A 23,413-nucleotide genomic window follows, 5' to 3' on the forward strand; every position below is an offset into this window, starting at 1 on the left:
CAGGTACAGAACTGAATAACCCCTCACAGAGAATTCTTTAGTTATTCACTTGGCAAAAACAAACTTAACTTAAACTGTAACTTTCTATTCCCGCCCACGCATTAGACTTAGGTCAGGTACACGGGGTAGGCGTATTTAGAAACACCAGTTGAGTACGTTTAGTCAAATGTATATGTGTATGTAAATATATTTTAATCATTTTAAACATCATATGGCTCAGAAACCATATCAATGTTTTTACAGTATTATTTTATACTATTGCTTTTAATGTATGCACTTTCTATAAGTATTGCAATAATATCGATCCATTTCTCTTGTACGAGAAAAGAGACTGATCAATAAATAACACCTTTTTATTGAACACGCCCGTCTCTTCCTTTTCTCTACAATCTGATGAGACTAAGAATGCACGTACTGACTGAGTAAAATAATTGCCTTGTGCTCACACGACTCTCGAGATTGACTCTTGATTAGGGGAGAGCAAAGTTGTCATGTTCTATGGTTGTCAGAAACTAAATCCCTTCTTGTCTAATCAGGGAAGTTAATTCCTCCTTGAACATTCGAGAAAGTTTCTAGCGAACTCTGAGCTACGCTGGCAAACCCAAAACTTAAGTCTAGTATCGACAGTAGTAGACCTAGTTAACGTCTGGCCTAGGCCTTTACTGCTGTAGGTATTATTCCAATGCGCAGAGCCTATTGGGAAAATAGGAGCTACACTACAATCGTTGCTATTTCAGACACTCTCCAGAAGGAAAAAGGTATGTGAAATCGAATTAAAACAAGGGTAAGGGCAAGCACAAATCCAGTCAAGGTAGAGTACTTCAGTTACACATTTTGTCTGAAAATTGTTACTTCCTGTCTTGCATCATTTGCTTTTCATGATGTTGGGAACTATATTTTGCTCTACAGAGGGGCTATGTTCTAGACTAGGCTCCTTTATACTAAACCAGAAGTGCACTACACAGTAACAAAGTCAATTCCCAATCTACACAGCAGTAGAAAACACCAAGATTGTCACCAAGTGATTTCACTGCAATTAGACACTTCTACTCCATTTTCAAAATCTCCAGAAATGCTCATTATGAAATTCATAATCTATTATAGGCTATCTGAGCAGACATATCAAAAGAATGAATTTCCAAATAATTATTTGGTTTTAAACAAAATAGTTTTTAGGTTTGAAAGATTGCAACATATTGTATATTAGATATTTTTTAAGACATTTATAATCTGCAATAAACGTGTTACTTTTCAAAGACCCCTAACCAGCATAGTGCTAGGCAACTTGATTTCATACACTTTTAAAAAGTTATTGAAATGATTGAGGGATAGTTGTTTTAACGTATAATGAATGTGAATGTTATAGGTCAGTTTGAAATGCATAAACTATCTTTGACTATGCGAAACAATATATCTTATGGATATATGATATTTCAGACATTTTCCAAAAAGTAGTTGGAACACTTGGAAACACCATCCAGATAGCTAGTACTAGCCACTGTCTGTTGTCCTTAATCTGGTTACTTTCACCATCAGGCAATGTAGAAATAAATTGCACGTACTCAAAACAATATTAACATTTACTTCTCTATATTTATCTGATAGGTGATTTAATTAAAGCAAGAGGTATGTATTTAAATTGAGTAATAATAAATACATTTTATGAAAAATAAAATTCAATGAGTTCATAATACATGTTTTTGGGTACACAGACAATCTCCAAAAAGAAAAAGGTGAGTGCTATAAATTACCTTCTAATATAGACGCATTGCATGAATTATGATCTCTTCCAGTGGCATTTTGCTGCCAATGTACATAGTAAATCCTCTATCCCAGTTTAAGCCTGGAAACTGTTTTTGTGGCATTGTAATCAGGAACTTTACTGGTTTGTTGTCTAAAGTTGTCATAGTTTGAAATACTTCTTCCTTGATACTATGACTCTGGAATATTGCCTAGAAATATATTAACAGTTTAAGAAATACGAACTGAAAGTTAAGATTCGGTTATGAGAGTTCAAAGAATACAAAATACATTTTTATTGTTTTCTTGCTTAAGATCATAGCAAAAGAAAATGGTACCAATATTATGTTGTTTTCCTCTATAGTCTTTACAACATTGAGATGTATTGACCTCACTTTATGTGTTCTACAGTTTTCTTATGAAACCTTCCAATCCCGTCTTTTGATTATGTAAGACACTTCCTCTTTGTGAATATATTTTACATTTTCCATCTGAATTGGTCTGAGGACTCTGTGTCTTAAATATGCATTGCCTATATATATAAAATAAGCATTTCCATAACCTAGTAAACTTGGCATTCGTGAGGCTTGTTGTACAAGACTTTCTTCCTGGTCACCTACAGTATTTACGAGGAAAACACCGGGAGCTGTAATTTACAATGTGGAGATAATGGAAACTATTTAAAATTATTATAAACTGGCACCACCCTGTCAATCGTGTCCTACCCTCTGACTTAAAAGTGATTCCCATGGTTGAGAACCTTAGTCTGGTGCCTGCCTGTCTTTGGGCCATCCTGTCATAGTTAGCCACATTTAGAGAATAGCTGCATTTAGACAATGTTTCTTCTCAGAAAATTTATGCGATACATCACAGTCCACAAAACGTAAATCCACTCATAGCTGAGTACATATAGTAACAACTCCATATGTCTTACAGACAGTTATTTTTATTTTATAAACTTCAACTTCTGTAGGTATTTATTTAAATCCTAAAATTCTTATGAACAGGTTAAATAAATAAATACCTCTCTGTAGAGTACTCTATCTTCAGTTTAACAATCAGTCAGGAGGTGCACTGAAGAATTAGGATGTTTTTCAAATTAGGAACAGTAGCCATCCACCAGGGAAGCCATGGCCATTGCAATTGATGAGTTATGAGGCTTTTATGCCACATATCAACCCAATAAAATAAGAGATGCATAGAGATTGTTTAAAGTATTTAATTCTTTAAATGTCCAAACCGAAAGGATAATAACCAACATTGAGCATTGATGACCATTACAGAGTTGTCAATGACACTTCCAGTAAATAAAAATACACAAGTATAGTCGTACATTGCTTCGCGTGTGTGCTGTATGGAGACAAGGAACCTATATTGAGAAGTAGCAATGTGTCAGCAGTGCCAAAGCTCAAGCTCTGTAATGTTCAAATTATCAAAGTACAACTATATCTATAGGACTGTTAACATGCGAAGTGTGAGAATCCATCATGACAAACAAGTAGAACCCACCCTCTTCTAAGGTGCAAGGAATGAGTTTGTCTGGCCAACCACAGCCCAAGAGGTAAAAGCCACTGCTCCAGAATCCGGTTCCAACTTTGAAAACTCTTTTTCTTTACCTCCAGGCTTCCTGCAGTGATAGCTAATAGGTCCATCAGGTGCTGCCCAGTGGCTTAAAGGTGTTAGAGGATGTGCCAGGAACACTATGACTATTCACGTTCAGACGTTTCTATTTGAAATCATTTTGTCCTTTCAGACTCTAGGAATTCAACTTTTGGGCATTTTCCAATCTTTGCTATTTCCTTTATAGAGTCTGTGATGTTATAAAGCTGTTGTTTAGGAATACTAGAAATGTCAGCACCATAGGTACCTGCTATCCAGGAATGTCTATGATAGTTGACTGTATTCTATCTCTATGATAAATGAGTTGGCAAATTTTCTGCCATTCTTGTCATATCATAAATAGAGAGAGCCTTCCAGACATAGCTATAGAGGCAAATGTTAATCCAGTGAGTAGCCCAATCCTCAGTTGGAGGCGACAGAGGGGGAAATACATTACAGCTGGTCAGTGTTTATGTTCCTTTCTCCTACATGCTTCTAATTCATGACAGGAAATAGCTAACTTGCTATTTTATAAATAAATCATAAGCATGTTGGGTGAATCAGCTTAGAATCTCAGGCACAATTTACTATCTACTGCGTAAGCAAAGATAGTATAAATCTCAATAAAGCATAAGGCAGTTATTATTATAGGCACTTGTTAAGTGCGCAGCTACCCCAACGGGGTGTCCCGGCGCTGTAGCAGACAGTGAGGAGATCAGGAGCATCAGGCTGGTCTAGTCCGGCTAAATAGCCAGGTTTTAAGGGCTTTAGGAAACAGAGGTTCCGTCTGAATATGCCGTAGGTGCGTGGGGAGTTTGTTCCAGCATTTAGTGGCACCCACCTCAGAGGATTTTCCACCGGATATTGCTTTTTTAAATCTGGGTGTGATCAATTGGCATTGGGTTTTAGACCGTAGAGATCTGGACTGAGCGTAGGGGCGGAGTCTTCTTCTGAGATAGGCGGGCCCCAGCCCCTTGCCCGCCCACAACGCCAGTGTTAGAACCTTGAATTCAAATCGCTTAGCGATGGGAAGCCAATGAAGTTGGCTCAGAGAGGGAGAAATATGTTGTCTGAGTGGGGTACCACAGATTAAGCGAGCAGCAGCGTTATGTACTATCTGTAGTTTGCAAATCAATCCTAGGGAGAGGGCGAGATATAACCCACTTGTGAAGTCCAAATGGGAAGTTATTTAAGCATGGACTACTGTATAGCGTGTGGCATATGGCAGGCAGTTGATACATTTCCTGATGTTTTTTATTTTCCCAAAACAAGTTGCTGCAACAGATTGGACCTGGGCTCCGAAGCATAGCTGACTGTCTCAGGATGATAAAGGCACAATACAAATGTTAGAATTTTTCTTGCTGTTTTTGATGTGCATAAATTGCATCTTTGCATTTATTTTTGGATTCTGTTTCAGTACCATTCATATTTTATGATCTAGCTTAGAAGTTTATTATAAATATTTTAAAATATATTTCCTATTCTTAGTGGCTTTGAATGTGATATTCATAAGTGAATCAAATGTTAGAGTTCCACTGTGTCCCTGACCTCATCTTGTGGGATTTAAAATTCCCAGAAAGTCCTTATGAAGAATTAGTGTTTTATATATGAATTGCATTCCAAAGGGATTTCTAATTCATGCTGGCACTTTGACTGAGTTCTTGCACCTGGAGGTGAGACATGAGAAGGATGTGACCCTATGGCAGAGGAGAGGCCATTGAGAAGGCTGTATCTCCGGAGACTGAGTGACTGGTGTAATGATTTGGCCATCATACACCTCTAGTATGGTATAATTTGAAACCCTAATCTGGCTTCTTCCTTTGGGTATTGCATAATGATGCTGTGTTTATTAGCTGACTTGATGCCAAGTATTTCAGGATTTACATTTTAATCCAACTTTAAGTATAGCATTTCTTTCCTCCTCAAGTCAGCTCATTAGCATCTTAGGCCCCGATTTATCAAACTTTTCGACTGTTTTGCTTCACGAAAATGATGCATAACATCAAAATTATATTTCAGTTATTTATTCTTGTTAATATGAAGATCATTTTTATGCACCAATGCAAACTTTTTACACAGATGAAGAGCTGGCCACACAGTTGTTTTTCATATAATGTTCCAAATGCAGATTTAATTGTTCTGTTTAATTCAAATTGTCAGATGATTATTGTGTTGTGACATTTTCATCCTCATAATTTTTAACATTGTTCTTATATTTTTGTGAATTGCTTGAATTTAGAGCATTACACTCTAGCACAGTTGTCAAAATATTCAAACGTGGAACATCTGTTGAATGGTTGCCTTTAAAAATTGGCAACAGTCTGTATTGAATCTCCACAAGTAACACATTTATCGTTGCTATTTCAGACACACTCCAGAAGGAAAAAGGTATGTGAAATCGCATTAAACCAAGGGTAAGGGCAAGCACAAATCCAGTCAAGGTAGAGTACTTCAGTTACACATTTTGTCTGAAAATTGTTACTTCCTGTCTTGCATCATTTGCTTTTCATGATGTTGGGAACCATATTTTGCTCTACAGAGGGACTCTGTTCTAGACTATGTCTCCTTTATACTAAAACAGAAGTGCACTACACAGTAAGAAAGTCAATTCCCAATCCACACAGCAGTAGAAAACACCAAGATTGTCACCAAGTGATTTCACTGCAATTAGACACTTCTACTCCATTTTCAAAATCTCCAGAAATGCTCATTGTGAAATTCATAATCTATTATAGGCTATCTGAGCAGACATATCAAAAGAATGAATTTCCAAATAATATTTGGTTTTAAACAAAACAGTTTTTAGGTTTGAAAGATTGCAACATATTGTATATCAGATATTTTTTAAGACATTCATAATCTGCAATAAACGTATTACTTTTCAAAGACCCCTAACCAGCATAGTGCTAGGCAACTTGATTTCATATACTTTTAAAAAGTTATTGAAACGATTGAGGGATAGTTGTTTTAACGTATAATGAATGTGAATGTGATAGGTCAGTTTGAAATGCATAAGCTATCTTTGACTATGCGAAACAATATATTTTATGGATATATGATATTTCAGACATTTTCCAAAAAGTAGGTGGAACACTTGGAAACACCATCCAGATAGCTAGTACTAGCCACTGTCTGTTGTCCTTAATCTGGTTACTTTCACCATCAGGCAATGTAGAAATAAATTGCACGTACTCAAAACAATATTAACCTTTACTTCTCTATATTTATCTGATAGGTGATTTAATTAAAGCAAGAGGTATGTATTTAAATTGATCAATAATAAATACATTTTATGAAAAATAAAATTCAGTGAGTTCATAATACATGTTTTTGTGTACACAGACAATCTCCAAAAAGAAAAAGGTGAGTGTTATCAATTACCTTCTAATATAGACGCATTGGATGAATTATGATCTCTTCGAGTGGCATTTTGCTGCCAATGTACAGAGTAAATACGCTATCCCAGTTTAAGTCTGGAAACTTTTGTGTGGCATTCTAATCAGGAACTTTACTGGTTTGTTGTCTAAAGTCCTCAAAGTTTGAAATACTTCTTCCTTGATACTCTGACTCTGGAATATTACCTTGAAATATATTAACAGTTCAAGAAATCAGAACTGAAATGTAAGATTCGGTTATGAGAGTTCAAAGAATACAAAATGCATTTTTATTGTTTTCTTGCTTAAGATCATACCAAAAGAAAAAAGCACCAATGTTATATTGTTTTCCTCTCCAGTCTTTACAACATTGAGATGTATTGACCTCACTTCATGTGTTCTACAGTTTTCTTGTGAAAGCTTCCAATCCAGTCTTTTGATTATGTAAGACACTTCCTCTTTGTGAATATATTTTCCATTTTCCATCTGAATTGGTCTGAGGACTGTCTGTCTTAAATATGCATTGCCTATATATATAAAATAAGCATTTCCATAACCTAGTAAACTTGGCATTCATGAGCCTTGTTGTACAAGACTTTCTTACTGGTTTGTTGTCTAAAGTTGTCAAAGTTTGAAATACTTCTTCCTTGATACTCTGACTCTGGAATATTGCCTTGAAATATATTAAGAGTTTAAGAAATCCGAACTGAAATTTAAGATTCGGTTATGAGAGTTCAAAGAATACAAAATACATTTTTATTGTTTTCTTGCTTAGGATCATTGCAAAAGAAAAGGGTACCAATATTATATTGTTTTCCTCTCCAGTCTTTACAACATTGAGATGTATTGACCTCACTTTATGTGTTCTACAGTTTTCTTATGAAACCTTCCAATCCCGTCTTTTGATTATGTAAGACACTTCCTCTTTGTAAATATATTTTCCATTTACCATCTGAATTGGTCTGAGGACTGTCTGTCTTAAATATGCATTGCCTATATATATATAACATAAGCATTTCCATAACCTAGTAAACTTGGCATTCATGAGGCTTGTTGTACAAGACTTTTTTCCTGGTCACCTACAGTATGTACGAGAAAAACACCGGGAGCTGTAATTTACAAAGTAGAGCTAATGGAAACTATTACAAATTATTATAAACTGGCAAATGCACCACCCTGTCAATCGTGTCCTACCCTCTGACTTAAAAGTGATTCCCATGGTTGAGAACCTTAGTCTGATGCCTGCCTGTCTTTGGGCCATCCTGTCATAGTTAGCCATATTTAGAGAATAGCTGCATCTAGAAAATGTTTCTTCTCAGAAGATTCATGCGAGACATCACAGTCCGCAAAACGTAAATCCACTCATAGCTGAGTACATAGAGTAACAACTCCATATGTCTTACAGACAGTTATTTTTATTTTACAAACTTCAACTTCTGGAGGTATTTATTTAAATCCTAAAATTCTTATGAGCAGGTTAAATAAATAATTACCTCTCTGTAGAGTACTCTATCTTCAATTTAACAATCAGTCAGGAGATGCACTGAAGAATTAGGATGTTTTTCAAATTAGGAACAGTAGCCATCCACCAGGGAAGCCAAGGCCATTGCAATTGATGAGTTATGAGGCTTTTATGCCACATATCAACCCAATAAAATAAGAGATGCATAGAGATTGTTTTAAGTATTTAATTCTTTAAATGTCCAAACCAAAAGGATAATAACCAACATTGAGCATTGATGACCATTGCAGAGTTGTCAATGACACTTCCAGTAATTAAAAATACACAAGTATAGTTGTACATTGCTTCGCGTGGGTGCTGTATGGAGACAAGGAACCTATATCTAGAAGTAACAATGTGTCAGCAGTGCCAAAGCTCAAGCTCTGTAATGTTCAAATTATCAAAGTACAACTTTATCTATAAGACTGTAAACATGCGCAGTGTGAGAATCCATCATGACAAACAAGTAGAACCCACCCTCTTCTAAGGTGCAAGGAATGAGTTTGTCTGGCCAAGCACAGCCCAAGAGGTAAAAGTCACTGCTCTAGAATCCGGTTCCAACTTTGAAAACTCTTTTTCTTTACCTCCAGGCATCCTGGAGTGATAGCTAATAGGTCCATCAGGTGCTGCCCAGTGGCTTAAAGGTGTTAGAGGATGTGTCAGGAACACTATGACTATTCACGTTCAGACGTTTCTATTTTGAATCATTTTGTCCTTTCAGACTCTAGGAATTCAACTTTTGGGCATTTTCCAATCTTTGCTATTTCCTTTATAGAGTGTGTGATGTTATAAAGCTGTTGTTTAGGAATACTAGAAATGTCAGCAACATAGGTACCTGCTATCCAGGAATGTCCATGATTGTTGACTCTTTTCTATCTCTATGATAAATGAGTTGGCACATTTCCTGCCATTCTTGTCTCTTTCAATTCTTGCTTTAAAATCTTAAAATCGTGTAATTGCTTACAAAATAAAAAGTAGGATAAGTTAAAAAATGCAAGTAGTATTTAATAGAATATCAGATATCATATCATAAATAGAGAGAGCCTTCCAGACATAGCTATAGAGGCAAATGTTAATCCAGTGAGTAGCCCAATCCTCAGTTGGAGGCGACAGAGGGGGAAATACATTACAGGTGGTCAGTGTTTATGTTCCTTTCTCCTACATGCTTCTAATTCATGACAGGAAATAGCTAACTTGCTATTTTATAAATAAATCATAATCATGTTGGGTGAATCAGCTTAGAATCTCAGGCACAATTTACTATCTACTGCGTAAGCAAAGATAGTATAAATCTCAATAAAGCATAAGGCAGTTATTATTATAGGCACTTGTTGAGCACGCAGCTACCCCAACGGGGTGTCCCGGCGCTGTAGCAGACAGTGAGGAGATCAGGAGCATCAGGCTGGTCTAGTCCGGCTAAATAGCCAGGTTTTAAGGGCTTTAGGAAACAGAGGTTCCGTCTGAATATGCCGTAGGTGCGTGGGGAGTTTGTTCCAGCATTTAGTGGCACCCACCTCATGGATTTTCCACCGGATCTTGCTTTTTTAAATCTGGGTGTGATCAATTGGCATTGAGTGTTAGACCGTAGCGATCTGGACTGAGCTTAGGGGCGGAGTCTTCTTCTGAGATAGGCGGACCCCAGCCCCTTGCCCGCCCGAAACGCCAGTGTTAGAACCTTGAATTCAAATCGCTTAGCAATGGGAAGCCAATGAAGTTGGCTCAGAGAGGGAGAAATATGTTGTCTGAGTGGGGTACCACAGATTAAACGGGCAGCAGAGTTTTGTACTATCTGTAGTCTGCGAATCAATCCTAGGGAGAGGGCGAGATATAACCCACTTGTGAAGTCCAAATGGGAAGTTATTAAAGCATGGACTACTGTATAGCGTGTGGCATATGGCAGGCAGTTGATACATTTCCTGATGGTTTTTATTTTCCCAAAACAAGTTGCTGCAACAGATTGGACCTGGGCTCCGAAGCATAGCTGACTGTCCCAGGATGATAAAGGCACAATACAAATGTTAGAATTTTTCTTGCTGTTTTTGATGTGCATAAATTGCATTGTTGCATTTATTTTTAGATTCTGTTTCAGTACCATTCATATTTTATGATCTAGCTTAGAAGTTTATTATAAATATTTTAAAATATATTTCCTATTCTTAGTGGCTTTGAATGTGATATTCATAAGTGAATCACATGTTAGAGTTCCACTGTGTCCCTGACCTCATCTTGTGGGATTTAATATTTCCAGAAAGTCCTTATGAAGAATTAGTGTTTTATATATAAATTGCATTCCAAAGGGATTTCTAATTCATGCTGGCACTTTGACTGAGTTCTTGCACCTGGAGGTGAGACATGAGAAGGATGTGACTCTATGGCAGAGGAGAGGCCATTGAGAATGCTGTATCTCCAGAGACTGAGTGACTGGTGTAATGATTTGGCCCTCATACACCTCTAGTGTGGTATAATTTGAAACCCTAATCTGGCTTCTTCCTTTGGGTATTGCATAATGCTGCTGTGTTTATTAGCTGACTTGATGCCAAGTATTTCAGGATTTACATTTCAATCCAATTTTCAGTATAGCATTTCTTTCCTCCTCAAGTCAGCTCACTAGCATCTTAGGCCCAGATTTATCAAACTTTTCGACTGTTTTTGCTTCACGAAAATGATGCATAGCATCAAAATTATATTTCCGTTATTTATTCTTGTTAATATGAAGATCATTTTTATGCACCAATGCAAACTTTTTACACAGCTGAAGAGCTGGCCACACAGTTGTTTTTCATATAATGTTCCATATGCAGATTTAATTGTTCTGTTTAATTCAAATTGTCAGATGATGATTGTGTTGTGACATTTTCATCCTCATAATTTTTAACATTGTTCTTATATTTTTGTGAATTGCTTGAATTTAGAGCATTACACTCTAGCACAGTTGTCAAAATATTCAAACGTGGAACATCTCTTGAATGGTTGCCTTTAAAAATTGGCAACAGTCTGTATTGAATCTCCAGAAGTAACACTTTTATCGTTGCTATTTCAGACACTCTCCAGAAGCAAAACGGTATGTGAAATCGCATTAAAACAAGGGTAAGGGCAAGCACAAATCCAGTCAGGGTAGAGTACTTCAGTTACACATTTTGTCTGAAAATTGTTACTTCCTGTCTTGCATCATTTGCTTTTTATGACGTTGGGAACTATATTTTGCTCTACAGAGGGGCTATGTTTTGGACTATGTCTCCTTTATACTAAAACAGAAGTGCACTACACAGTAAGAAAGTCAATTCCCAATCCACACAGCAGTAGAAAACACCAAGATTGTCACCAAGTGATTTCACTGCAATTAGACACTTCTACTCCATTTTCAAAATCTCCAGAAATGCTCATTATAAAATTCGTAATCTATTATAGGCTATCTGAGCAGACATATCAAAAGAATGAATTTCCAAATAATTATTTGGTTTTAAACAAAACAGTTTTTAGGTTTGAAAGATTGCAACATATTGTATATTAGATATTTTTTAAGACATTTATAATCTGCAATAAACGTATTACTTTTCAAAGACCCCTAACCAGCATAGTGCTAGGCAACTTGATTTCATATACTTTTAAAAAGTTATTGAAATGATTGAGGGATAGTTGTTTTAACGTATAATGAATGTGAATGTGATAGGTCAGTTTGAAATGCATAAACTATCTTTGACTATGCAAAGCAATATATCTTATGGATATATGATATTTCAGACATTTTCCAAAAAGTAGGTGGAACACTTGGAAACACTATCCAGATAGCTAGTACTAGCCACTGTCAGTTGTGCTAAATCTGGTTACTTTCACCATCAAGCAATGTAGAAATAAATTGCACGTACTCAAAACAATATTAACCTTTACTTCTCTATATTTATCTGATAGGTGATTTAATTAAAGCAAGAGGTATGTATTTAAATTGATCAATAATAAATACATTTTATGGAAAATAAAATTCAGTGAGTTCATAATACATATTTTTGTGTACACAGACAATCTCCAAAAAGAAAAAGGTGAGTGCTATCAATTACCTTCTAATATAGACGCATTGGATGAATTATGATCTCTTCCAGTGGCATTTTGCTGCCAATGTACAGAGTAAATCCGCTATCCCAGTTTAAGCCTGGAAACTTTTGTGGTGGCATTCTAATCAGGAACTTTACTGGTTTGTTGTCTAAAGTCCTCAAAGTTTGAAATACTTCTTCCTTGATACTCTGACTCTGGAATATTACCTTGAAATATATTAACAGTTTAAGAAATCAGAGCTGAAATTTAAGATTCGGTTATGAGAGTTCAAAGAATACAAAATGCATTTTTATTGTTTTCTTGCTTAAGATCATACCAAAAGAAAAAAGCACCAATGTAATATTGTTTTCCTCTCCAGTCTTTACAACATTGAGATGTATTGACCTCACTTCATGTGTTCTACAATGTTCTTGTGAAAGCTTCCAATCCCGTCTTTTGATTATGTAAGACACTTCCTCTTTGTGAATATATTTTCCATTTTCCATCTGAATTGGTCCGAGGACTGTCTGTCTTAAATATGCATTGCCTATATATATAACATAAGCATTTCCATAACCTAGTAAACTTGGCATTCATGAGGCTTGTTGTACAAGACTTTCTTCCTGGTCACCTACAGTATGTACGAGGAAAACACCTGGAGCTGTAATTTACAATGTAGAGATAATGGAAACTATTAAAAATTATTATAAACTGGCAAATGCACCACCCTGTCAATCGTGTCCTACCCTCTGACTTAAAAGTGATTCCCATGGTTGAGAACCTTAGTCTGATGCCTGCCTGTCTTTGGGCCATCCTGTCATAGTTAGCCATATTTAGAGAATAGCTGCATCTAGAAAATGTTTCTTCTCAGAAGATTCATGCGAGACATCACAGTCCACAAAACGTAAATCCACTCATAGCTGAGTACATAGAGTAACAACTTCATATGTTTTATAGACAGTTATTTTTATTTTAAAAATTCAACTTCTGGAGGTATTTATTTAAATCCTAAAATTCTCATGAGCAGGTTAAATAAATTATTTACCTCTCTGTAAGGTACTCTATCTTCAGTTTAACAATCACTCAGGATATGCACTGAAGAATTAGGATGTTTTTCAAATTAGGAACAGTAGCCATCCACCAGGGAAGCCAAGGCCATTGCAATTGATGAGTTATGAGGCTTTTATGCCACATATCAACCCAATAAAATAAGAGATGCATAGAGATGGCAGAGGAGAGGCCATTGAGAATGCTGTATCTCCAGAGACTGAGTGACTGGTGTAATGATTTGGCCCTCATACACCTCTAGTGTGGTATAATTTGAAACCCTAATCTGGCTTCTTCCTTTGGGTATTGCATAATGCTGCTGTGTTTATTAGCTGACTTGATGCCAAGTATTTCAGGATTTACATTTCAATCCAATTTTCAGTATAGCATTTCTTTCCTCCTCAAGTCAGCTCACTAGCATCTTAGGCCCAGATTTATCAAACTTTTCGACTGTTTTTGCTTCACGAAAATGATGCATAGCATCAAAATTATATTTCCGTTATTTATTCTTGTTAATATGAAGATCATTTTTATGCACCAATGCAAACTTTTTACACAGCTGAAGAGCTGGCCACACAGTTGTTTTTCATATAATGTTCCACATGCAGATTTAATTGTTCTGTTTAATTCAAATTGTCAGATGATGATTGTGTTGTGACATTTTCATCCTCATAATTTTTAACATTGTTCTTATATTTTTGTGAATTGCTTGAATTTAGAGCATTACACTCTAGCACAGTTGTCAAAATATTCAAACGTGGAACATCTCTTGAATGGTTGCCTTTAAAAATTGGCAACAGTCTGTATTGAATCTCCAGAAGTAACACTTTTATCGTTGCTATTTCAGACACTCTCCAGAAGCAAAACGGTATGTGAAATCGCATTAAAACAAGGGTAAGGGCAAGCACAAATCCAGTCAGGGTAGAGTACTTCAGTTACACATTTTGTCTGAAAATTGTTACTTCCTGTCTTGCATCATTTGCTTTTTATGACGTTGGGAACTATATTTTGCTCTACAGAGGGGCTATGTTTTGGACTATGTCTCCTTTATACTAAAACAGAAGTGCACTACACAGTAAGAAAGTCAATTCCCAATCCACACAGCAGTAGAAAACACCAAGATTGTCACCAAGTGATTTCACTGCAATTAGACACTTCTACTCCATTTTCAAAATCTCCAGAAATGCTCATTATAAAATTCGTAATCTATTATAGGCTATCTGAGCAGACATATCAAAAGAATGAATTTCCAAATAATTATTTGGTTTTAAACAAAACAGTTTTTAGGTTTGAAAGATTGCAACATATTGTATATTAGATATTTTTTAAGACATTTATAATCTGCAATAAACGTATTACTTTTCAAAGACCCCTAACCAGCATAGTGCTAGGCAACTTGATTTCATATACTTTTAAAAAGTTATTGAAATGATTGAGGGATAGTTGTTTTAACGTATAATGAATGTGAATGTGATAGGTCAGTTTGAAATGCATAAACTATCTTTGACTATGCAAAGCAATATATCTTATGGATATATGATATTTCAGACATTTTCCAAAAAGTAGGTGGAACACTTGGAAACACTATCCAGATAGCTAGTACTAGCCACTGTCAGTTGTGCTAAATCTGGTTACTTTCACCATCAAGCAATGTAGAAATAAATTGCACGTACTCAAAACAATATTAACCTTTACTTCTCTATATTTATCTGATAGGTGATTTAATTAAAGCAAGAGGTATGTATTTAAATTGATCAATAATAAATACATTTTATGGAAAATAAAATTCAGTGAGTTCATAATACATATTTTTGTGTACACAGACAATCTCCAAAAAGAAAAAGGTGAGTGCTATCAATTACCTTCTAATATAGACGCATTGGATGAATTATGATCTCTTCCAGTGGCATTTTGCTGCCAATGTACAGAGTAAATCCGCTATCCCAGTTTAAGCCTGGAAACTTTTGTGGTGGCATTCTAATCAGGAACTTTACTGGTTTGTTGTCTAAAGTCCTCAAAGTTTGAAATACTTCTTCCTTGATACTCTGACTCTGGAATATTACCTTGAAATATATTAACAGTTTAAGAAATCAGAGCTGAAATTTAAGATTCGGTTATGAGAGTTCAAAGAATACAAAATGCATTTTTATTGTTTTCTTGCTTAAGATCATACCAAAAGAAAAAAGCACCAATGTAATATTGTTTTCCTCTCCAGTCTTTACAACATTGAGATGTATTGACCTCACTTCATGTGTTCTACAATGTTCTTGTGAAAGCTTCCAATCCCGTCTTTTGATTATGTAAGACACTTCCTCTTTGTGAATATATTTTCCATTTTCCATCTGAATTGGTCCGAGGACTGTCTGTCTTAAATATGCATTGCCTATATATATAACATAAGCATTTCCATAACCTAGTAAACTTGGCATTCATGAGGCTTGTTGTACAAGACTTTCTTCCTGGTCACCTACAGTATGTACGAGGAAAACACCTGGAGCTGTAATTTACAATGTAGAGATAATGGAAACTATTAAAAATTATTATAAACTGGCAAATGCACCACCCTGTCAATCGTGTCCTACCCTCTGACTTAAAAGTGATTCCCATGGTTGAGAACCTTAGTCTGATGCCTGCCTGTCTTTGGGCCATCCTGTCATAGTTAGCCATATTTAGAGAATAGCTGCATCTAGAAAATGTTTCTTCTCAGAAGATTCATGCGAGACATCACAGTCCACAAAACGTAAATCCACTCATAGCTGAGTACATAGAGTAACAACTTCATATGTTTTATAGACAGTTATTTTTATTTTAAAAATTCAACTTCTGGAGGTATTTATTTAAATCCTAAAATTCTCATGAGCAGGTTAAATAAATTATTTACCTCTCTGTAAGGTACTCTATCTTCAGTTTAACAATCACTCAGGATATGCACTGAAGAATTAGGATGTTTTTCAAATTAGGAACAGTAGCCATCCACCAGGGAAGCCAAGGCCATTGCAATTGATGAGTTATGAGGCTTTTATGCCACATATCAACCCAATAAAATAAGAGATGCATAGAGATTGTTTTAAGTATTTAGTTCCTTAAATGTTCAAACCAAAAGGATAATAACCAACATTGAGCATTGATGGCCATTGTAGAGTTGTCAATGACACTCCAAGTAAATAAAAATACGCAAGGACAGTCGTACATTGCTTCGCGTGGGTGCTGTATGGAGACAAGGAACCTATATCTAGAAGTAACAATCTGTCAGCAGTGCCAAAGCTTTTAAATCATTTTGTCCTTTCAGACTCTAGGAATTCGACTTTTGTTCATTTTCCAATCTTTGCTATTTCTTTTATAGAATGTGTGATGTTATAAAGCCGTTTAGGAATACTATAAATGTCTGCTCCATAGGTACATGCTATCCAGGAATGTCTATGAATGTTAACTATATTCTATCTCTATAATAAATTACTTGGCACATTTCCTGCCATTCTTGTCTTGTTCAATTCTTGCTTTAAAATCTTAAAATGCTGTAATTGCTTACAAAATAAAAAGTAGGATAATATAAAAAATGCAAGTAGTATACAATAGAATATCAGATTTCAGATCATAGATAGAGAGAGCCTTCCAGACATAGCTATAGAGCTTCATGAAAATGATGCAAAGCATCAAAATTATATTTCCGTTATTTATTCCTGTTAATATGAAGATAATTTTTAGGCACCAATGCAAAGTTTTTACACAGCTGAAGAGTTGGTCACACAGTTGTTTTTCATGTAATGTTCCAAATGCAGATTCAATTGTTCTGTTTAATTCAAATTGTCAGATGATGATTGTGTTGTGACATTTTCATCCTCATAAGTTTTAACAATGTAGTTATATTTTTGTGAATTGCTTGAATTTAGAGCATTACACTGTAGCACAGTTGTCAAAATATTCAAATGTGGAACATCTCTTGAATGGTTGCCTTTAAAATTTGGCAACAGTCTGCATTGAATCTCCACAAGTAACACATTTGTCATTGCTATTTCAGACACTCTCCAGAAGGAAAAAGGTAAGTGAAATCGCAATAAAACAAGGGTAAGGGCAAGCACAAATCCAGTCAAGGTAGAGTACTTCAGTTACACATCTTGTCTGAAGATTGTTACTTCCTGTCTTGCATCATTTGCTTTTCATGATGTTGGGAACTCTATTTTGCTCTACAGAGGGGCTATGTTGTAGACTGTGTCTCCTTTATATTAAAACAGAAGTGCACTACACTGTAAGAAAGACAGTTCCCAATCCACACAGCAGTAGAAAACACCAAGATTGTCACCAAGTGATTTCTCTGCAATTAGACACTTCTACTCCATTTTCAAAATCTCCATAAATGGTCATTATGAAATTCATAATCTATTATAGGCTATCTGAGCAGACATATCAAAAACATGAATTTCCCCCAAAATTTTTGGTTTTAAACAAAATAGTTTTGACCTTTGAAAGATTTCAACATATTGTATATTAGATATTTTTTAAGACATTTATCATCTGCAATAAACTTATTTCTTTTCAAAGACACCTAACAGAATAGTGCTAGGCAACTTGATGTCATATACCTTAAATAAATTATTAAAATGATTGAGGGATAATATTTTTATTGTATAATGAATGTGAATGTGATAGGTCAGTTTAAAATGCATAAACTATGTGAAACAATATATCTTATGGATATATGATATTTCAGACATTTTCCAAAAAGTAGTTGGAACACTTGGAAACACCTTCCCTATAGCTAGTACTACCCTCTGTCTGTTGTCCTTAATCTGGTTAATTTCACCATCAGGCAATGTAGAAATAAATTGCACATACTCAAAACAATATTAACCTTTACTTCTCTATATTTATCTGATAGGTGATTTAATTAAAGCAAGAGGTATGTATATAAACTGAGCAATAATAAATGAATTTTATAAAAAATCAAATTTAGTGAGTTCATAATACATGTTTTTGTGTACACAGACAATCTCCAAAAAGAAAAAGGTGGGTGCTATAATTTACCTTCTCATATAGATGCATTGGATGAATTATGATCTCTTCCCGTGGCATTTTGCTGCCAATGTACAGAGTAAATCCGCTATCCCAGTTTAAGCCTGGAAACTTTTGTTGTGGCATTCTAATCAGGAACTTTACTGGTTTGTTGTCTAAAGTCCTCAAAGTTTGAAATACTTCTTCCTTGATACTCTGACTCTGGAATAGTACCTTGAAATATATTAACAGTTCAAGAAATCAGAACTGAAATGTAAGATTCGGTTATGAGAGTTCAAAGAATACAAAATGCATTTTTATTGTTTTCTTGCTTAAGATCATACCAAAAGAAAAAAGCACCAATGTTATATTGTTTTCCTCTCCAGTCTTTACAACATTGAGATGTATTGACCTCACTTCATGTGTTCTACAGTTTTCTTGTGAAAGCTTCCAATCAAGTCTTTTGATTATGTAAGACACTACCTCTTTGTAAATATATTTTCCATTTTCCATCTGAATTGGTCTGAGGACTGTCTGTCTTAAATATGCATTGCCTATATATATAAAATAAGCATTTCCATAACCTAGTAAACTTGGCATTCATGAGGCTTGTTGTACAAGACTTTCTTACTGGTTTGTTGTCTAAAGTTGTCAAAGTTTGAAATACTTCTTCCTTGATACTCTGACTCTGGAATATTGCCTTGAAATATATTAAGAGTTTAAGAAATCCGAACTGAAATTTAAGATTCGGTTATGAGAGATCGAAGAATACAAAATACATTTTTATTGTTTTCTTGCTTAGGATCATTGCAAAAGAAAAGGGTACCAATATTATATTGTTTTCCTCTCCAGTCTTTACAACATTGAGATGTATTGACCTCACTTTATGTGTTCTACAGTTTTCTTATGAAACCTTCCAATCCCGTCTTTTGATTATGTAAGACACTTCCTCTTTGTAAATATATTTTCCATTTACCATCTGAATTGGTCTGAGGACTGTCTGTCTTAAATATGCATTGCCTATATATATATAACATAAGCATTTCCATAACCTAGTAAACTTGGCATTCATGAGGCTTGTTGTACAAGACTTTTTTCCTGGTCACCTACAGTATGTACGAGGAAAACACCGGGAGCTGTAATTTACAAAGTAGAGCTAATGGAAACTATTACAAATTATTATAAACTGGCAAATGCACCACCCTGTCAATCGTGTCCTACCCTCTGACTTAAAAGTGATTCCCATGGTTGAGAACCTTAGTCTGATGCCTGCCTGTCTTTGGGCCATCCTGTCATAGTTAGCCATATTTAGAGAATAGCTGCATCTAGAAAATGTTTCTTCTCAGAAGATTCATGCGAGACATCACAGTCCGCAAAACGTAAATCCACTCATAGCTGAGTACATAGAGTAACAACTCCATATGTCTTACAGACAGTTATTTTTATTTTACAAACTTCAACTTCTGGAGGTATTTATTTAAATCCTAAAATTCTTATGAGCAGGTTAAATAAATAATTACCTCTCTGTAGAGTACTCTATCTTCAATTTAACAATCAGTCAGGAGATGCACTGAAGAATTAGGATGTTTTTCAAATTAGGAACAGTAGCCATCCACCAGGGAAGCCAAGGCCATTGCAATTGATGAGTTATGAGGCTTTTATGCCACATATCAACCCAATAAAATAAGAGATGCATAGAGATTGTTTTAAGTATTTAATTCTTTAAATGTCCAAACCAAAAGGATAATAACCAACATTGAGCATTGATGACCATTGCAGAGTTGTCAATGACACTTCCAGTAATTAAAAATACACAAGTATAGTTGTACATTGCTTCGCGTTGGTGCTGTATGGAGACAAGGAACCTATATCTAGAAGTAACAATGTGTCAGCAGTGCCAAAGCTCAAGCTCTGTAATGTTCAAATTATCAAAGTACAACTTTATCTATAAGACTGTAAACATGCGCAGTGTGAGAATCCATCATGACAAACAAGTAGAACCCACCCTCTTCTAAGGTGCAAGGAATGAGTTTGTCTGGCCAAGCACAGCCCAAGAGGTAAAAGTCACTGCTCTAGAATCCGGTTCCAACTTTGAAAACTCTTTTTCTTTACCTCCAGGCATCCTGGAGTGATAGCTAATAGGTCCATCAGGTGCTGCCCAGTGGCTTAAAGGTGTTAGAGGATGTGTCAGGAACACTATGACTATTCACGTTCAGACGTTTCTATTTTGAATCATTTTGTCCTTTCAGACTCTAGGAATTCAACTTTTGGGCATTTTCCAATCTTTGCTATTTCCTTTATAGAGTGTGTGATGTTATAAAGCTGTTGTTTAGGAATACTAGAAATGTCAGCAACATAGGTACCTGCTATCCAGGAATGTCCATGATTGTTGACTCTTTTCTATCTCTATGATAAATGAGTTGGCATATTTCCTGCCATTCTTGTCTTGTTCAATTCTTGCTTTAAAATCTTAAAATCGTGTAATTGCTTACAAAATAAAAAGTAGGATAAGTTAAAAAATGCAAGTAGTATTTAATAGAATATCAGATATCATATCATAAATAGAGAGAGCCTTCCAGACATAGCTATAGAGGCAAATGTTAATCCAGTGAGTAGCCCAATCATCAGTTGGAGGCGACAGAGGGGGAAATACATTACAGCTGGTCAGTGTTTATGTTCCTTTCTCCTACATGCTTCTAATTCATGACAGGAAATAGCTAACTTGCTATTTTATAAATAAATCATAATCATGTTGGGTGAATCAGCTTAGAATCTCAGGCACAATTTACTATCTACTGCGTAAGCAAAGATAGTATAAATCTCACTAAAGCATAAGGCAGTTATTATTATAGGCACTTGTTGAGCACGCAGCTACCCCAACGGGGTGTCCCGGCGCTGTAGCAGACAGTGAGGAGATCAGGAGCATCAGGCTGGTCTAGTCCGGCTAAATAGCCAGGTTTTAAGGGCTTTAGGAAACAGAGGTTCCGTCTGAATATGCCGTAGGTGCGTGGGGAGTTTGTTCCAGCATTTAGTGGCACCCACCTCAGAGGATTTTCCACCGGATCTTGCTTTTTTAAATCTGGGTGTGATCAATTGGCATTGAGTGTTAGACCGTAGCGATCTGGACTGAGCTTAGGGGCGGAGTCTTCTTCTGAGATAGGCGGACCCCAGCCCCTTGCCCGCCCGAAACGCCAGTGTTAGAACCTTGAATTCAAATCGCTTAGCAATGGGAAGCCAATGAAGTTGGCTCAGAGAGGGAGAAATATGTTGTCTGAGTGGGGTACCACAGATTAAACGGGCAGCAGAGTTTTGTACTATCTGTAGTCTGCGAATCAATCCTAGGGAGAGGGCGAGATATAACCCACTTGTGAAGTCCAAATGGGAAGTTATTAAAGCATGGACTACTGTATAGCGTGTGGCATATGGCAGGCAGTTGATACATTTCCTGATGGTTTTTTTTTTCCCAAAACAAGTTGCTGCAAAAGATTGGACCTGGGCTCCGAAGCATAGCTGACTGTCCCAGGATGATAAAGGCACAATACAAATGTTAGAATTTTTCTTGCTGTTTTTGATGTGCATAAATTGCATTGTTGCATTTATTTTTAGATTCTGTTTCAGTACCATTCATATTTTATGATCTAGCTTAGAAGTTTATTATAAATATTTTAAAATATATTTCCTATTCTTAGTGGCTTTGAATGTGATATTCATAAGTGAATCACATGTTAGAGTTCCACTGTGTCCCTGACCTCATCTTGTGGGATTTAATATTTCCAGAAAATCCTTATGAAGAATTAGTGTTTTATATATAAATTGCATTCCAAAGGGATTTCTAATTCATGCTGGCACTTTGACTGAGATCTTGCACCTGGAGGTGAGACATGAGAAGGATGTGACTCTATGGCAGAGGAGAGGCCATTGAGAATGCTGTATCTCCAGAGACTGAGTGACTGGTGTAATGATTTGGCCCTCATACACCTCTAGTGTGGTATAATTTGAAACCCTAATCTGGCTTCTTCCTTTGGGTATTGCATAATGCTGCTGTGTTTATTAGCTGACTTGATGCCAAGTATTTCAGGATTTACATTTCAATCCAATTTTCAGTATAGCATTTCTTTCCTCCTCAAGTCAGCTCACTAGCATCTTAGGCCCAGATTTATCAAACTTTTCGACTGTTTTTGCTTCACGAAAATGATGCATAGCATCAAAATTATATTTCCGTTATTTATTCTTGTTAATATGAAGATCATTTTTATGCACCAATGCAAACTTTTTACACAGCTGAAGAGCTGGCCACACAGTTGTTTTTCATATAATGTTCCATATGCAGATTTAATTGTTCTGTTTAATTCAAATTGTCAGATGATGATTGTGTTGTGACATTTTCATCCTCATAATTTTTAACATTGTTCTTATATTTTTGTGAATTGCTTGAATTTAGAGCATTACACTCTAGCACAGTTGTCAAAATATTCAAACGTGGAACATCTCTTGAATGGTTGCCTTTAAAAATTGGCAACAGTCTGTATTGAATCTCCAGAAGTAACACTTTTATCGTTGCTATTTCAGACACTCTCCAGAAGCAAAACGGTATGTGAAATCGCATTAAAACAAGGGTAAGGGCAAGCACAAATCCAGTCAGGGTAGAGTACTTCAGTTACACATTTTGTCTGAAAATTGTTACTTCCTGTCTTGCATCATTTGCTTTTTATGACGTTGGGAACTATATTTTGCTCTACAGAGGGGCTATGTTTTAGACTATGTCTCCTTTATACTAAAACAGAAGTGCACTACACAGTAAGAAAGTCAATTCCCAATCCACACAGCAGTAGAAAACACCAAGATTGTCACCAAGTGATTTCACTGCAATTAGACACTTCTACTCCATTTTCAAAATCTCCAGAAATGCTCATTATAAAATTCGTAATCTATTATAGGCTATCTGAGCAGACATATCAAAAGAATGAATTTCCAAATAATTATTTGGTTTTAAACAAAACAGTTTTTAGGTTTGAAAGATTGCAACATATTGTATATTAGATATTTTTTAAGACATTTATAATCTGCAATAAACGTATTACTTTTCAAAGACCCCTAACCAGCATAGTGCTAGGCAACTTGATTTCATATACTT

At 35.7% G+C, this 23,413-nt stretch overlaps 1 protein-coding gene and 2 long non-coding RNA genes across 3 annotated transcripts in view; all 3 read left to right on the forward strand.

Annotated features, from left to right (window-relative positions):
- LOC144752363 (butyrophilin-like protein 9) overlaps positions 1-23,413 on the forward strand; it is a 416,572-nt gene that overhangs the window by 208,961 nt on the left and 184,198 nt on the right. Inside the window, exons 11-13 of the mRNA XM_078640298.1 lie at positions 738-758; positions 1,606-1,626; positions 1,713-1,733. Of these exons, the coding sequence (XP_078496424.1) occupies positions 738-758; positions 1,606-1,626; positions 1,713-1,733 (63 nt within the window). The remainder of the gene's footprint in view (positions 1-737; positions 759-1,605; positions 1,627-1,712; positions 1,734-23,413) is intronic.
- LOC144754102 (uncharacterized) lies at positions 5,705-11,277 on the forward strand. The gene is made up of 4 exons (XR_013594661.1): positions 5,705-5,727; positions 6,575-6,595; positions 6,682-6,702; positions 11,255-11,277. It is a non-coding gene; the product is annotated as an uncharacterized LOC144754102 (long non-coding RNA).
- LOC144754103 (uncharacterized) lies at positions 18,059-22,871 on the forward strand. Its single transcript, XR_013594662.1, has 3 exons — positions 18,059-18,187; positions 18,274-18,294; positions 22,849-22,871. It is a non-coding gene; the product is annotated as an uncharacterized LOC144754103 (long non-coding RNA).

This window comes from Lissotriton helveticus, chromosome 5_1, assembly GCF_964261635.1.
Source record: "Lissotriton helveticus chromosome 5_1, aLisHel1.1, whole genome shotgun sequence".
Classification (NCBI taxonomy): Eukaryota; Metazoa; Chordata; class Amphibia; order Caudata; family Salamandridae; genus Lissotriton; species Lissotriton helveticus.